This window comes from Rhyacophila brunnea, unplaced genomic scaffold (genome assembly GCF_057557595.1).
Source record: "Rhyacophila brunnea isolate RB1 unplaced genomic scaffold, BYU_Rbru_1.0 scaffold_8, whole genome shotgun sequence".
Classification (NCBI taxonomy): Eukaryota; Metazoa; Arthropoda; class Insecta; order Trichoptera; family Rhyacophilidae; genus Rhyacophila; species Rhyacophila brunnea.
Genome location: NW_028233350.1, coordinates 6,361,037 through 6,379,721, shown reverse-complemented (window position 1 = coordinate 6,379,721; position 18,685 = coordinate 6,361,037). Strand labels below are relative to the sequence as shown.

The 18,685-nt window shown below is 32.9% G+C and overlaps 1 protein-coding gene across 1 annotated transcript; it reads left to right on the top strand.

Annotated features, from left to right (window-relative positions):
- Positions 1 to 310: 310 nt before the first annotated feature.
- eIF2Bepsilon (eukaryotic translation initiation factor 2B subunit epsilon) lies at positions 311 to 17,463 on the top strand. The gene is made up of 10 exons (XM_085958840.1): positions 311 to 694; positions 2,274 to 2,398; positions 2,895 to 3,086; positions 4,390 to 4,573; positions 7,879 to 8,123; positions 8,253 to 8,375; positions 10,537 to 10,838; positions 11,693 to 11,911; positions 15,973 to 16,253; positions 16,653 to 17,463. Exons 1-10 carry the CDS (start codon positions 569 to 571, stop codon positions 16,863 to 16,865), a joined length of 2,010 nt encoding a protein of 669 aa, XP_085814966.1. The 5' UTR covers positions 311 to 568; the 3' UTR covers positions 16,866 to 17,463.
- The last annotated feature ends 1,222 nt before the right edge of the window (positions 17,464 to 18,685 follow it).

Below are 18,685 nucleotides of genomic sequence, written 5' to 3'. Positions count from 1 at the left end.
CTGAAACGACTTGGGTTGCAATTACATAAAAATAACAGCCTCGTTATTGTCTATGATCTCGAAATTTATAATAGTTATTGAAACTAAATATTGTACTACCTACAGACCCCCTGTACCACCTATACCTAGAGGTATTAAATAAAACGTTTGAACCTCTATAAAAAAATTAGGCGACAAAGTCACTTGGACTTGTTCATTGCTCATAGGATTAATTATTTATTGTTTTGGTAGGCGTTTAATAAGCTAGGAAAATCATAGACAAACTAAATAAATTATTATTAATGAACTATTTTTTGTCTAGGCAAACTTTAAATAAATTATTTCTAAAATCCTTCGCTGTCAGTTTGGCACATAGATAATATTTGGCACATATTGGTCTTTTAGATCTGATTAGATTCATTAGATTCTTTGAATAAAAATATCATAACGAGTCAGTTGAAATTATTGATGAACTTATTCAAATGCGGCTTAGATTTATCAGTGCCAACAAACTTTATTAAATTGCAACATAACCTGTAAAAACAACAGTACCTAGTACTATATTTTTATTCTGTGTATAAATAACAAAATGATTAAAATGAAGGGTAACTCTTCTCTAATTGAAAACATGGAAAAGGATGATATTGTTCAGGCCGTTGTGATTGCAGATAATTTTAATGACAACTTTGCACCTGTCATTTCAAAGTCACCATTGGTAAGTAATAAATAGATGACTTAGAAAATAGAAAACCAATTTAGTAGACCTGCTGAAACTTCCTTCTATAGATATGGAGCATAAATGTATGAAATTGAAGCAAAAAAAAGACAACTATAAAATTAGCTACAGGTGACTTCTCATTGCAGAGAATTTCATGCTACTGCTGACATTTATTTATCAATTTGCAAGGCATATAAAAAGACAATCCGTCATGATGAGTAGATAAGCAGCCAGTATTAATACACTTGCCAATATTATTTAGTTAGAAAAACGTGGAAAACCGTTAATAACTGCACAAACAAATGAAGATAAGAATTGCTGCCATATTAGTTGAAAAAGAAAATCGAAATGGCAACTGAGCGAGGTTGATATTTGTGGAGTTCATCAACTTAACCATGCTTCACCCAATTGCTAAATAATTTCATATATCATAACTGAAATAACGTATAAATTGCAGTACACTCTCAGTAATCTGTCACCCCAAAAACCAGACAAGTGTCCAATTAGTGAAAACGGCGGATTATAGTGCATACATACAAAATAATATGGTAAAAATTAAAACAGGTACTTATTTCGTAAAAATTGTTTTTATTGAGAAATTTGTACTAGCAACTATGTAATGGTTAAGTATTTATTAAATTATACATATTAAATAAGCTAAGTTTATTCCTACATGTATTAAACCATGGGCGGTCAACCAATATTGTACATTTTAGCAATGTCAGTAAATGAAGCAATGCTACCTATCCTTTGTAAAATTTCCAATTTTTGTTTTAAAGTTAATGTGTCATCTTTACGCTTTCATGAAGACTCCATTTTGTTAACTTATTCAAACAATGAACTGAAAGAAAACGATAATATTATTGACTCGGGTTAAATTTAATGGTTAACGGAACTGGGCTAGACGGCGGACAGCTCATAAAAGTCGTAAGTCATAATATTGGCACGCGGCGGACTACTGAATTTGACATACACATACCGGCGGATTATAGAGCTTGATTTTGTGCTTTCAACTAGTAAAAATAACGGCGGATTATTTTTCGGATAAACGAGCGGCAGATTACTGAGAGTGTACTGTATTTGGATTTATCGAATTAAAAATTTTGATGCTTTTTATTTAAAATGCTCGACTGAACTTTTTCTCCATTGAAAGTACACAAGCGTTACTGGCAAATTAAAAATCATAATTTATAAAATGTTTCATAAAAATAAGTACTTAACCAGAATCAGTCGATTTCGGACACCACCAAAAGCAGAGCCCTCAAAAATGGCTTAAATCGACGATTCAGTGAATGTAATAAAATAAACTTTATTATTCTTATTAGAACGTCGACATCTCTGCATTTCGTTATTAAGATTTAAAATAAAGTATCATTTTCGCTACTAAGCGACACACATGAGCCTCCACAAGGTGGAGATTAAATTTATATTTTATGAGGAATGGTTTTTAGGCAACACTGGATCAAAGACTTATTGAAAAGACAACATTTTTTTGCCAGCCGCGGAATCAACCTTGTGACTTCAGAGACACATAATTTATAAGTATTCCATTCTAATTAAATTTGTATATTTTCAGGCCCTTTTGCCATTGGTTGGTGTTCCTTTGATTAATTACACTTTGGAATCCTTAGCGCAATCTGGTGTTCATGAAACATTTCTGTTTTGTTGTGCGAATGTTGATGCAATAAGGACGCATCTCCAGTAAGTATTCTTGACTACCTACCGAGTACTCTAAGTAAATAGAAGAAATTATTTGGATGTTAAGTTATAAACTGTATGAAAAATCTACTGAAAGTATTATTTATTTTGATTTTTAGAAGTGTGTGTGTGTCACAAGCACATGCGACGGAAGTGTAACTTTTTGTTTTGCTTTCCATCCTCTGATATACCTCGTGGTTATGAGCATACCTTAATTTGGTGGCCAATGTAATCTAATGCATAAGGCACTAGGTTCTCACACCAAGAGTTCCGGGTTCGTTTCCCGGTGAGGTCACAATTATGCGATTTTTTGCAAGCCTGGGTGTTTCTGTAGTTGATACTAATGTGGATTGTATTAATTTTCCACCTTGACCATACCCATTTACGCTGAAATTAGCCAGTGTTCCAAATTATGTACAATAACGAATGCTACATTCTTAAATCTTGTATATTATTCATTGGATAAAATAATTTAAATATTCGCCTGCTTTAATTTTAGAACATGTATCGAAGAAAAGGCATCATGGAGTGTTAGCATGGTTCTGCATATTGTGGTATCGGAGAGCTGTCGATCTCTGGGCGATGCCCTCAGAGATTTGGATGCCAAGGGACACATCCGTGGATATTTTATCTTAACCGGCGTTGACACAATTTCCAATGTTCAACTAATTCCACTGATGGAGAAGCATAAGTAAGTATAACTTTTTTATTTATAGAAAAGGTAAATAACTATTTAGTATCAAACAGGAATGGTTAGCCATTCGCTCAGTCCATTAGGTCAGTGCTCCGCAACCGGTGTGCCGTGAGACGATGCTAGGTGTGCCGCGGTGCAATAGCCAGATTTGCGTACATGGCTGGTAATATATTTGAGCACGTGCATGAACTTAATATAACAATGCAAGGTCAGAATGAAAATATATTGACGTGCTCTGATAAATTAGCAAGATTTAAAAATAAACTCGAACTTTGGCAGAAGGAGTTAAGACAAGGATCTCTACAAATGTTCCAAAGGAACTACTTACCAGACACCATTGAAAACAAGCAAACAATTTTGGATCCGTCCGAAAAACATTTAACTTTTCTACAAAAGAAATTTCATCAGTACTTTCATACAATCAATGCGACTGGATACGAAACCCTTTTGCGACCGATGCCGAAAGTTCTATAGTAGCGCTTTTCCTATAAATTCGAGAGGAATTTGTTGAATCGATAAATGACGGGACGCTAAAACTGAACTTCGCCGATGTTCCATTGGTTATTTTCTGGATTTCGGTTAATAAAAAATATCCTCGGATTTCCGACAAAACTATCGCAGTTCAGCTCCCATTTTCGAGTCAAAATAAGTCGCCTGCAGCGCTTTTTTACTGCGCTAGTATTAATATTTTAAAACATCTTATTGTAGGATATAATTTATTATTATTGTGTCAATACTCGAAAAGTAATTATTCCTAACCCGACAACTAACCATAATTTTATTAATATTATATAAACATACGAAAAATTGCAAAACGTAAAATCAATACCATTAATTTTACCTCGAACACTATTTAAAAAATGCTATTTTAGAGTATCACGCTGTCTTTAACCTTAGCTATAGATAGGGGGGCCCGTCAAAGACCTTGGCCTGGGCTCCCCCTTCAGGATGTGGGGTCCATATTTTGGTGTATAAATTGTTTTACGTGTGGTGTGCCGCGGAATTTTGGGAAGACCTTTGGTGTGCCATGGGTGGGAAAAGGTTGCGGAGCACTGCATTAGGTCTTTGCTCTGAATTAAACATACATTTGAAAAAACAAAATGTGAATTTGAAAGACACCAGATTCAAACCCACGGCTCTATCAATACTCTTTAACACAGGCAGAAATTGTGTTTCACATATTTTTTCATAGTTATATCGCAAATTCCGATACATAGTTAGTTATATACTGACATCTGTTGGTCAATATCTTTATGACTATGTAAGTCACTAACGTTTTATCTTTTCAACCCATCAATAGGGAAATCTGTAAGAAGGATAAGGAAGCCGTGATGAGTCTCATATATAAAGGAGCAGCTCCCGGGCATAGAGCTCAAACTGCCGGTGAAACTGTCCTGCTGGCAGCTAATGCAAAGACAAATAGGGTTCTTTTGCACAAGAAACTACCGCCTTCCGGAAATCCTCAGAAGACTTCCTTCCCTTTAGTGAGTTATTATTTATTTGCCTCTATATCTCTATAGACCATTATTACTTTAATTAATTTATTAATAGTGATTGTTTGAGATATTATTCAATTATAAATCCAAGCAAATGACTATATTATTTAAAACCCTCAATAATTGTTTTTTGTACATTAAGGCTATTTGTTGAGGTATGGTCTAAAAAGATCGTGACTATGCGACAGGTGGATTGTGCAAATGACGTGTGCCGAATAAAACATAATTTGTCATAAAATTTCAACATGCATCCATTTAATGTTATGTTTATTGTTATATTAGTAATAATAATAATATATTCATTGACATGTTTTCTTTTTCGAGTACATGTGTAATGTTTTTTAGTCATCTTTACACGATGTAAGAATATATTCCTCCAATGCCATCACAAAACAAATTGACGTGCTCACACCTCGACTACCGCTCTCCGATTGGCGACGAGTGCAAAATTTCATCCCACCTATTGTTGAAAATTATTTGCTATTTCACTTATGTATGCTCTTAACCCAATGCTTACGGGCCGCACAGAATTGTGTTTTTGCTAATCGCTTTTCAAATGCAAATTAACACGTTAATTACAAAATTAATTAAAAGGGCCCGTAAGCATTGGGTTAATATTAGTAACTTTGATAATAATTATTGAAGTACTGAGGATTAAATGAGTACAAGTTAGGATCTGATTTCACTTCACATATAAGTATGTACCTATTTTTGCATGAAACCTAATTCAAAGTTGCAACAGCAAAGATTAAAGCATTTATTCCCAAAATTCTAATGGAATTAAGTTTTTTACTATACCATTTGAGTCATTTCTTGCGACTCTTGTTTTGCCTTTCGGCATCTTCAGGCACTATGTGGACTCACCGAAAGGAAATACACACTGACAACAAAAACCACTGTTCCCAGTATTGATGATTTTTTACCTCTTGAGTATAGTATTTCTATTGATTATAATTACTAATGATCTATCATTAGGTTTTGATGATTTATACTCTTATCGAGTGTATTATTAGTGATAAGGTAGGGGTTTTTTTTTTACAAACACTTCAACTATTCATAATTTGTTTGTTATATTTTTTATTATGATCCTTAATACGTAGGTGATAAAGTTTTTACCAAACTTTATTGTATTAATTTATTATATAAGTTAGAATTAACCCTTTTACTCCCACGGGGCCGATATTTCGGCCCACCATACCTATGCGAAAACTCCATCTGGGCCGATCCATCGGCCGAAAGTTTGGAACCAAATTTACGATTTATTCCAAATTTTTTCCCGTCATATTTCGTTCATGTAGACGAAGCATTATATTCACTGTGTGTTGGGTGGTGACTAACATTTATTTTAGTGTCGGCATTGTTTATAATTATGCCATACCCTAATAACTCACAAGTCATAATTGCTCTGCTGTCGAACTTTAGACCAAAGAGGGTCATAAAAATAATAAAACATTATTTTTATGACACATTTTAAATTCTGATATTTCTTTTAGTTGTTTTATGATTCATATATCACATTACAAAATGAAATTTGTAATATTTGAACTAACAATGGATGCCACTGTATTTTTGGTAAGATGGTGAAAAAATACATGAATATAAATAATATTATAAATGATTTAGTGCTTTGAGACTTATTTTTTGAAATTACTTCATTCCATATCAGTTAGTCGTCGATACTGTATCGAATTCTCTTGCGATTTCGTGAATTGAATAATATTCTTGAATACCTTGACACTATACGATTTTTTTTGATTACTTTATAAAAATTCTATTTCATAGAGAAATAATAATATGTTTATTTTTTTTTCTGTTACTACATAAGGATAGATTATATTATAAAATTTGATATATCAATTATAAATAAAAAAATGTTGTCACACTTGTTTTGTTGTTCAAACATAGTTTTATCCGTTCATTTCTAAATAAATATTGATACATAATTTTTTTCTTTTGTTTTATTGATGTAAACTATCAATATTATTACTTATTATTGCTTTATACACCATTGAGAACACACAAAAAAAGTTTCAAATTTTTAAAACATGTGTAGAATTAGTTATTTAAAAAAAACTAAATCGACGATTTGTTGTCAAAAAACGCTTGGGAGTTTTCGCATATGCTAGGCTAAATCAGCTGGGAGTAAAAGAGTTAACTATATTCGTTGGTGAGTGCACATAGTGCCTGAAGATGCCAAAAGACGAAACCCGGTCGCAAAAAACGACTCAAATGGGAACAAAACTTAAATCCATTAGAATTAAAATTCAAATTCTATCAAGTACCCTCGGTCGATAGTATTAATATTTATTCCCAAAATTGGAGACCCACAAGGCATGGTGTAAAATCTCTTTATTATTTTCATAACAACTGTTTATAATTTGCTTTGGCTTGATTTCTTCTTCTTCAAATACTAAACTCATTAATAAACATACAGAAATATTATTTTGTTTTATTGGAATGAATCATTTGAGAATAAGACCTCATTGAATGTTGAAAACAGTAATGCAGAATTTAGGATAGCATAATGTTATTTAACTTTGAGACCGATTTGCATACCTCGGTCACTGGTGGGATTATACTCATTCAATCCTCAGGGCCACAATTTATTATTCTTCTCTTGGTACTGTATTCCATCGAAGCTTGGTGACCAAATTACAGTAGATTTTCCTATCCTGGGACAGGCGTATCTCATCGTTCACACTTGGGACATTCAGCCACTTAAAGAAAGTCGCGTAGTCAAGAGAGTTTCTAACTACCTACACCTCTGTTGCCCTCTGCCTTTCGTTACATTATGAGTTAGAGTACATCATATTATCATCAAATGTTGTATCGGAAATATATGGTCGTATATTAAAGACCGTCCAACCTCTTTGGGTCGTATTGTGCTGAGATAAAATTCATGTCTAAATAAAACACGGTTCTTGTCGGTTTACAGGAAGCCAGTGGCAAACAAATTTTGAAAATAGACGATATACTGGATTATTTGTTAGGTTAGGTTAGGTTTTCATTCTTAAATTCATGAATTTTGCCAAAATCGGCTATGAAAATTGAATTAATGTTCGTATTGAATCTAATAAAATTGGAGACTGTATAGTATAATATGGTCATCACTTTTCGATAAGAAAGCTCACGGTGAACTGTAATACGTACAATTTACATGTAACCGTAGATTTTATTCTGTGTGCCCTATCGTGTTTGAAATCTCGTGGAGTAAAAGAGAAAGACAAGGACACGGTGACAGCCCAAAAAGAAAATACAATATTACTGTAGCTATGTAGTGCTTTATTTTTCAGGAAATATTTCTTGAACATTCGGATATAGATATTCATAGTGATTTAATAGACACCCACATTGCTATATGCTCTCCAGCAGTGTTGCCATTATTCGCTGACAATTTTGATTTCCAAAGTCGAGACGACTTTGTGAAAGGAATTCTTATGAATGAGGAGATTCTTGCGAGCACCATCTATTGGCACAAATTGAAAGGTGATCAGTATGCCACAAGAGTCACCAACTGGCAAATGTACCAAACTATCAGGTTAGTGTTTTTAAAAAAAATTTCCCATTTTTTAATATCACGTACATCTGAGAAATTATTAGATCTAAATATTACTGCTTAATCAGTCTCATATTCTAATAAGTTTACATTAAGAATATTTCTTTTCAGTCAAGATATCATCCACCGATGGGCTTTCCCTCTTGTGCCGGATATGGGAATATCAAAACAGCATCAGACTTATATGCTTTTAAGAAATCACGTTTATAGGAATAGAGATGTCACCCTTGCAAAGTATGTATTAGAATTCTTAAGCGTAAAACCTCAGTGGCAGCGTTTTGAGGGTGAGGCGCGCGTGGAATGCGTCTTAGTGCTAAGATATAGTGGTCGAGCGGATGACAGGGCGGCAGTGGCGTGCGCAACTCAAACGTATAACCGTGTGTGAAATGTTCATAGACACTGTCTTTTTTGGGCATTTCACACTTGGTTATACGTTTGGGTTTCACGCGCCGCTGCTGCCCACGCGTTCACTCTGGCCAAGTACTTAAGGTCGGTACTGACTTGAGCAAATTTGCTCATGTTAGTACAAGGTCAAATTTCCGTGCGTGTACACTTTTGCGTATAAAAATTTGAATCCGCACGATAGTTTGTATACGTAAACCATTCATGCGCGCAAATTTGCTCAAGTCAGTACCGACCTTTAAACAAAAAATCCTATAACTGCGGCTTTACGTTAAGAATGATTAATAATAATATTACAGTCGAACTCGGTTATTACTATCACGGATATAGCGAGATCTCAGATGTAACGAGAAAACATTCGTTGACATTTTAGTTTATGATTTTCTCCATATATTTATTCACTTTTATAACGAGCTACTTATCGGGTATACCGAGCTAAAATATCGTCAAAAGTTTTCTTAAAACTGCTAATGTGTCGATAGTTTAAAAACATTTCGACCCTAAGCGATAAAATCCGACCGGACAGGATGCCGCCGGGATCGGATTACGTTTATGACACTAGTTAAGTGTCTAAGTAACTACCTAATTGGTGTTTTCGCCGACAATATTGAAAAAGTATACACGCATATGGTTGAAATTGCATGTAAAAAATCCAAAGTTTGTGAAGTCAGTAGGTACCTACAAGCGTTCATTACAAAAACAACTTCTTTTGTAGTTTATGAATGCCATGCTTGTTTCGGGGAAAAATTCTAATTGTGTATTTTTGTTTGAATTGCGACTTTTTGTGTTATGTGACCGCTCATTTAAAAATACCTATTCTCTGATATAACAAGTAACGCGTATAACGAGCAAATTCAGTCGGTCCCATCTTCCTCGTAATAACCAAGTTCGACTCTAATTGCAGCAACGCATTAATAATGTAACAACATTTTAATAATAATTACTAATAATCTAGTTGCTGCTACTCACGATTTTCCCACTCAATTGTAATTTGGAAATTTCATTCTTTTTGAACTTTTGGCGCGTTTGGCGTGTGACGGAAGTTGCGCGCGCCGATGCAACACATAATTTATTATTATGATTATATTCATTTCGGTCTCAGGGGTACAGCACGTGTTGTAAACATAACCAATATTGTGTTATAATAAATATATAATGTTCATAAACTAATTTCTGGAGACTAACATTCTACACTGTTAATTTATATTCATAAAACTTTATTTATATTGGAGTATATTTTTATTTTTAATTTCAAAGATTGTGTATCAAGATTTGAGGCTATATTTATTATAGTATTATAAGTATTATTTATGATTAAAATTATATATCAATAAATAAATTTTGTTGGTAAATAATTCAAAAAATACATTCACTTCTGAATCGATTATAACCGCTGTATGGCAAAGATGAGTTTTGGTCCAATACAATAATTAAATTACAATTATCATGTGCTATATGAGACACAGATGAATCGCATACGTTTTCATCAACCTAATCCACTGTAATATTAATTGACTCAGGTAACGGCTTATTTTGTTTTGTTACGCCAAAGAAGTATAACTTCTAACGCGCGTACATAAGTACACACACCGATTTTTTTTTATTATCTAGGTACCTATTACATAATATGTTTTGATGTATTTTTATAAACATAATAAATGTTACAAGTTTATAAGAGTTACGAATTGAGAAGACATTTCAACGACTCCTACGTATGTATAAGGCCGGAATTGCAATATGGTACTTTTCAGTAGTATGATTTTAATAAATTTTAATGACACCACAATGTTAATTTTTAATGCTGAAATTGTAATTTTTTAGCTGATTGAATTTTTGTGTTTTTTCAATTATCATTGTTGTTGTATCTTTAAAATTATTTAATAAAATACAATCAAGTCAAAATAGCTAAAAACGCAGTTGCGGCCTTTTAAGTAGGAGTTGTTGATTTATATAAAGGAAGTATAGGCAGTTAAAATTTACTTAATATTTTTAGAGGTTGTGAATTAGAAGAAGACGTTGTTATCGCAAAAGGATGCAAAGTTGATGAAAGCACATTAATAACGAGATCGGTGATAGGAGAAAATGTGCACATAGGCCGCAATTGTAAAATCATCGACAGCTTCATTATGGCCGATAGTGTTATTGGAGAAGACTGTGAAACCGAATTCACTGTACTAGGCGCAGGATGCAAGCTTACGGATGGTGCTAAAATTAAAGGATGCATCTGTGGTCCAGGAGTTCAACTCGATAGAAATAGAAACGGGGAATTAATTCAGCGAAATTCATCTGGGGATTGTGAGTACCTATTATATTTTACAAATTCAATTTGTTTATTGCAAATTATTGATTAATATTAATAAAACGCAAAATTTTTTTGTACTTATTCCACTTTTTTATTTAATAAATTTGGACCGGTTTTGTCCGCCTCAAAGGGACGTTTTCAAGTGAATAATAGTAGTCTCTTCACTTGATGTGCCTTAGGCCCTCGTCCCACGGCGCAACTGAAATCTGGCGGAACTGGTTGGTGATGGTACTCATAAACTGACCAATGTGATGCTTCGCACACGGCGCTACTGAAGCCACTTGAAATAAAAATCACATAACCTCAAACTGTCAAACTGGACCATCAGCTGTTTTGTACAAAAACCGACAACACGCACGCTGCTGCGTTTACTCGAATACAATTAGGTTATTTCAATTTTGCTTATCTTGTACTTTTAACGTCTTGGGTTATTAATGGTTTTTATAGCATGACACTTGTTCGCAATGCTACCAATTTTGGTAAGAAAATATGATTTTTCCCCGAATCTAATGATGTTGGTACCACTGTTTTACGGTGACTGGAAACTTCAGAGACCGCGCGACTAGCATGTCGCGTCTCTTCGCGACCATTTTGAAGCTGAGAGATTTCAGTCTCGCCGTCAGCGAGCCACCATTGAAATACATTGGCTAGATACTGGTTGGAATTTTAGTTTCAGTTCCGTTGGACTTCAGTTGCTCCGTGGGAGGAGGGCCTTAGAGAAGTCAAAAGGTTGGACACTTTTAGTGTAGAAGATCTTTCTTCAAGATTAATTAACGGTGTAAAAAAATTATTGAAGATAATGAGATAATTTGTTCTATGAAATGAGTGCAATGTATTGGCTTTTTAGCTTCACAAAAGATTGGAGAATTTGCATACACACTATCCAAAAAACAGAACACGTGGGACACAGAGTCTGTCGACTCAGACGACTCGGCTTGCAATGTAAATGAAGGCGGACAAGTGGGTTTCTCTGACAGATGGTGGGATCAGAAGTCCGACAGATATTCAGTTTCATCTGACGATAATTCCAGCCACATAATGTCGCCGGTTCCTGAGGATTCCAATTGTAAGTATTTACATTCATGTTTTAAACTGCATAATACGTGGATAGTTTCATAAATTTAATCAAAAACTTTCTTGTTGAAGAAAATTAATAATCCCCATGACAATTGACAATTGTACCCGTGATTAAGGGGGGACATGCTCAGCGTAGGTCAAAATGGAGCTTTTGTTCTATTTTCAAAGCATGATCCTGGACATACCTTAAACGTTGTAGATAATCTATTTATATAATTTTGAAGCCTTATTATCCTTTATATTTGAGGCGCCGAGCGCCAAAGGAGCTCAAGCACCATTTAACAAAAGTGCTACAAAATGGCCGACAAGTTTTCAGTGAATTTATTTTTTAAATTTTAAACTTGTATGTTGAAATGGACAATTATTTTCTAAGCAAAGCAAATTTAAAAAAATCAAAGTATTATTTGCAATAATATTTAATGAAAAATATCTACTGGATTCCAAAAAAAATGGTGTTTGAGCCTCTTTGGCATATAGAAAAATGAAAAAAGGTGGCACTTGATACTTTTTTTTGTTACATAAGCTTCTGTGGCATTGACATTTTCAAACTGAAATAATGGCGTTAATTTAAAAAAATAAATCATTTAAAAAAAATGTTTTAATGTAAGGGTTTGGATAGCAATAAAAAAACATTTTGATATAAACAAATTTTATTATGCCAAATAAACACTGAAAAAATGGTCAAATTTGTTATGATTGTTACATGAGTTTGTTTGGCATAAAATTTGCCTTATAATATTAAATACGTTTTTGCCATTACAGCAATGATTTCAAAACCTTTGGATTGTTTTTGTTGTAATAACCGTCTATATACCCAATATTATTAATAATACTAAATCAAATCGTTACTCCAAACTGGCCAAAATAACAAAATCATTATTCAAATTTAACACCATCATTTTTTCTCAAGGATTTGGGTGATTTTTTAAATACTTTTTTTAGTGTATATCAATCGTAATTGGATGTAAAACAAGATGAAATTAGAAATAAGAGTTATTTTCTTTCTTGGAAGTAAAAGTTTAGTGGACATAATTACTAAAATGACGTTAATAACCATATTTCAAAAGTAATCTAAAATATTTTAAACAACAGCGTATGTGAATGAAAAACGGATAAAACATGTTAAACTTACCGCGATTTTCCTCATTTACAGGTTTAACACACATTGAAACAATTTATCTAATCCTTCTTGAGCTCATTTTTAGTTTTTTTCACTGTTGAGAACGTATATTCAATAAGACAAATCTGACAGCTGTTTTGGTCTCGCGCTCTCCATAGTATAATGGCGGATAAGCTTCTGTGGCGTGCCGACATAACGACCAAAACAATTATGCCACAGAAAATAAATCTTTATTGTAAAATATCTATAATTATTTGAGCGATAAGACTTTGTGGCATGATACATATCGATTTATAGAAAAAACCTACATTCAAATGTCAAAAATCGTAAAGTTGGCGCTTGAGCTCCTTTGGCACTCGGCGCCTCATTTATTTTAAACATTTGATGACTGCATAAAGTATTTTTATTACATAAAATAGTATCCTTTTAAACCTCTCGCTCTAATGTTTTAGAATATAGTCATATTTCAGTACATAACTGTGCAGTGGTGTTCAGTGGCGCACCCAGGATTTAATATTGGGGGGGGGCCCAAGGAGGAGAATGTAAATTAGTCCCATAGGCTCTTTTTCTTCTTCACAGCCTAATTTCTCGTTGTCTATTGCACTCGGTGTACATACACCATGGTCCCCACATCCTGAAACGGGCCCTCAGACTAGGATATTTGTCGGCCCCCCTACCTACCGCTAAGATTAAAGGCAGTGTGAAACACTACATTAACGTCTTTCGAATTGCGTTCTAGTTCAAATTAAGGGTACTTATATAGTGAATTATTGGCGATTTTCAATACATCCACTTTAATAATGGAGCTGTCGAGTATCGACACATAATAATCAAAAAATATATTTCACAATTATATAAGTAATTGAAAATGTTCATGGTCATGAAGTATGATAGCGCCGCCGCAGGCGACTTTTTTTACTATTAAGGCGAAGTCTTCACTGAGCCTTTTTTAAAGAGGCACCTAGCGGAAATATACGAAGCTTGCAATTTGAGACATTTTTTTGATAATTTACAATTTCAACTGTATTAATGAATACATATGTATCTGAAAACATTAAAAATAAAAATATTTTTTATTTTAAGTCAAAGACAAACTTACAATTGTAAAAAATGTAATAAAATGTGAATTTGTTCTATCGGTCCGCTCCCTATTATTACATATATTTTATGGTCATATTTATTATTAAAATTTAGTTTATTAAGTTTTCTAAGCATCACCTAAGCGATTTTTGACAAATTCATAGCTTTAATATTTTTTATATCTATTTTAAAAAACATCTATTTTTATAAAAAATATAAATGTGTATAACTTGAAATTCTTATTATTATAGCCAAAATAGTATTCTTTTAAACCTCTCGCTCTAATGTTTTAGAATATAGTCATATTTCGGTACATGAATGTGCAGTGGTGTTAAGATTTTTTACATTTATTCATTTTTAAACGCATTTATAAAACCATTAGTATAATTTATGACGAGATAATTTTAGTAAAATATTTACCATAAAAAATTATATTGATAATCTCTCTGATCCCAAATTTGACAAGAATTAGGCATTTTATTATTCAAAAAATGGGCAAGATTAACACATTTGAAGATAATTCTAAAGATACTTATTATAAGCTATGTCTTTGACCATTTAAGTGTGATAAAGATCTTATGAATAATGATTGCTTTATAATAATTATTGACCTAAGAATAAGGTAGTGGGGTTTTTTGAAATACGCCATTTCTTTTGTCATCCCCAGTGGTTAAGCCACAACATACGGCCGTAGCCATAAATTGACAAACTAAAATTGAAGTAGGGAGTAAGATGATGTTAACGCGCGTGTTTGAACATGTACCTTATTCTTAGGTCAATAATTATTATAAAGCAATCATTATTCATAGGATGTTTATCACACTTGAATGGTCAAAGACATAGCTTATAATTAGTATCTTTAGAATTATCTTCAAATGTGTTAATCTTGCCCATTTTTTGAATAATAAAATGCCTAATTCTTGTCAAATTTGGGATCACAGACATTATCAATATAATTTTTTATCGTAAATATTTTACTAAAATTATCTCGTCATAAATTATACTAATGGTTTTATAAATGCGTTTAAAAATTAATAAATGTAAAAAATGTTAATACCACTGCACAGTTATGTACCGAAATATGACTATATTCTAAAACATTAGAGCGAGAGGTTTAAAAGAATACTATTTTATGTAATGAAAATACTTTATGCAGTCATCAAATGTTTAAAATAAATATAAAGGATAATAAGGCTTCAAAATTATATAAATAGATTATCTACAACGTTTAAGGTATGTCCAGGATCATGCTTTGAAAATAGAAAAAAAGCTCCATTTTGACCCACGCTGAGCACGTACGCCCTTAAGTTAAATAAATCGGCTTCAAAATTAAATATGTGAAAACTGCTCCTGACAATTTTTATAATTACTTAAGTCACTTTTACTGAAATTCTAATGGATTTAAATTCAAATTCCATCAAGTACCATCGGTCGATAGTATTAATATCACTTGTACTGGTTGCAGCCTCAGCACCTTAATTGTGTATTGTATGCTTTATCTCACCACCAATAACGTTTAATAATTCGAATTAAAGTGTCCCTTTTATAATTTTGATTATATTTCGAATTTACAGCTATATTAGTTATACCGGTGGATCTCACCATAAGAAGCAATCAAAATCTTTCATACAAAATTCCCATAAATTGAGTTGTTGTGAACATGATGTGATTATCTTCTGCTCAGTGTCACATAGCGTGATGTCTATCCATATTGCAGTAATCGCATTAAAAATTGACACAATATGATATAATAATACACTAGTAACCCTATAATATATTATTTTTCATCCCTGTAAGAAAGAAATAATCGTCAAAAATGAAAATGTTATCTGAGTTCATTTCTTTCATAGTGTTCCTTCAGGAAGTTATAGACAGCTTGGCCAGAGGTTACGAAGATAAACTGAACTGTGACTATTTGATTTTGGAAATAAATTCATCTCGTTACGCTTACAACATGGCATTGCAAGAAGTCAATTTCTACGTGGTCCGTGCCTTATTCAATTTACCGCCCATGAAAGCCCCCGCCAACGTTATGTCGACATTCAAAGACTTGATGAATTATTTCATGCCGATTGTGAAGAACTATATCAAAGGAGCGGATGCCATGATGGACTGCTTGAGGGCCGTGGAGGTACGTGTAAAAAATAGTTTAAACTTTTATAGGGATTCCATTACATAAATATTTTTCAGGAATAAAGTTTCATGTTATTAAATTTATAATATCTTTCTTTAAAAAATATGATATTAATCGCTATTATCATATCTGTGAAAATGATCAGGTAGAATGACTAGATTTTTTATCCAAGACGGGAGAGTTTCAACACTTCTCATTCAATATGCTGTTCAAATCTCTATTTATATGTATTCAAAACCTATAAACTTTTATGGATTATGAAGACGTGGATGGCGAGTTAAATTTTTTAGTAAAAAAAACCACGGTGTCTATTGTTAATTGTATTTAAGAATTATTAAATTGAAAACATCTTAAAGATAGAACTGATATAATATATCATTAATATAACAATTCCAGGAGAGCTGCACCCAAGATGTTGTGTCTGAAAATCGAATCGGCCAGGTGATACATCTCCTCTATGACAAAGACATAGTCAGCGAGGACTCCATCTTGAACTGGTACAAGAGCATTGTAGATGAGAAAAGCGCTCTCTGTCAGCAAGCCAGTCTGGTAAAACTCATAGAATGGCTTCAGGAGGCCAGCGAAGAATCCGAAGAAGAAAGCGATTGATCCTTACATTTATAACTTTGTAAATAAATCTGAAACCATTATTTGTGTTTATAAATTTTTATTTTTACAATAAATTTATCATCTTTTATCAAATATGTGGGTACTTAAAGCAGAGTGTATATTTAAGTTAGCATCTTAGTTTGTTTAAGTACCCTAGAACCCATGTTACTTTGTAAGAAAGCTAGTATTAAGTATGTCTTTCAATATCAATTACAAATCATTTGTCAACGGCACAGTCTGTGGTCGTAATGCAAACAGAGTCATTTTTCCACGAATTGTTTACCAGGGCATGAACTCTCCATTGGTCATGCAGTACACAATGACATGCATCTACAAGTCGTTCGCCCCAAGCTAACATAGTATTTCCTTTGTCTCAAATCACTATAAAAACCAAGGGGGCGAGAGATAAAAAAACACAAGTAATAAAGTCATTCTAACATCGCATCTACGATCTAACGATTAGTAATTTTCTCACAACGCATCTCCGTAATTATTAATCGTAAAAATCACTTACTATGTATCATAGTACGTGCCTGTATTAAGAATTGTATCATTTATGGTTAAGGGAAATAAATTGGGTCTTACTTTATCACGCACAATCCTTCTATTCATTGGAATCAACCTACCCCATCTCACATCCCTTACCACAAATACATAAATAGTTTTCTATTACATGTAGCTGTTCTACAAAAATATATTTTTTAAAAGTACATACCTATGTTTATATATGAGGTGTCTAATTCCAAAAAGCGAATAAGTCCACATTTGGTCAAAATCGAGAAAAAAATACGCACGTATTCTTTGTATAATTTTACACAATATGTATTGATCTATAAATTCCAAAACGCGACATAACCCTACGAAAAAAAATATTTTAAGTCTCGATTTATTACAAAAAGCGCCAAGTCCGTGTTTCATATTATTTAAAGCTTGGTTGATTTCGCGCGTGCTTAAGTCACCCAATAAGGGAACGTTCAATATTGAAAAGGGCGTTTCCCATGCTGTAGCATCTGGTAAACTCATGACAGTGCCACGGAAATATGTGCCTTATGCGGAGTAAATTAAAAAGTAAGGTACAAATAGCGCTACGTCCAATTTGATTTTTCCTATATTTATTACATTTAAGAGTTTATCGGCTGAAACAAATTGCCATTTCGACATAGAATACAACGGAAAAAATAATCTCACATTAAAACAAATAATTGAAGCTTGAAACATAAAAACGTTGTTTCCCGAAAATATTGAATTGTGGACTTGTCGCTTTTTGTAATTAGACGCCTCGTATAGTTTTATTCAAATATTTATTACAATTTCTTTTGTGATATAATGGAACCCCGATTTTACATGCCTGAAATTCACGTTTTCCTGTTATTTGTGTATAGTTTCTGCAGTCCCATTTTATTTTAGTGCATTTAACACCTGCAGCTTTCTTCCATTGTACCCACTGCAAATGGAATGTATCACGCTGGAATTATTGAGTTGTTATTACCTCAGTTACTCTAGGCCTTCGCCTTTGGCCATTCTAGGTCCATTCTAGGACATTATCAACTCATGAAGAGGATGAAACCGGTACAAAATTTAATTAATAAAGTACTATAAAATTGTGTTTTATTTAATTAAACAAATACTTAATCAAAGAATTACAGATACACGTGTGCATTTCTAATTATAGACAGGTCTGCAGTGTTTAAAGGCCAGGGTTACACAAGGTGTTATTTTGTCATTCTGTTTGTTTTTTTTTTTGTTTACACCATTCAAATAACGTAAAATATTAAATCAGTATTTTATTGTATCGTTTTCCTCACTTTTACTTGTACATA

What these genes read in the sequence shown, in the direction of transcription:
- eIF2Bepsilon (XM_085958840.1), top strand. Translation starts at nt 569, where the DNA reads ATGATTAAAATGAAGGGTAACTCTTCTCTAATTGAAAACATGGAAAAG. An exon ending in TCATTTCAAAGTCACCATTG is followed by an intron (nt 695 to 2,273) that starts GTAAGTAATAAA and finishes GTATATTTTCAG; the next exon opens with GCCCTTTTGCCATTGGTTGG. An exon ending in CAAATGTACCAAACTATCAG is followed by an intron (nt 8,124 to 8,252) that starts GTTAGTGTTTTT and finishes ATTTCTTTTCAG; the next exon opens with TCAAGATATCATCCACCGAT.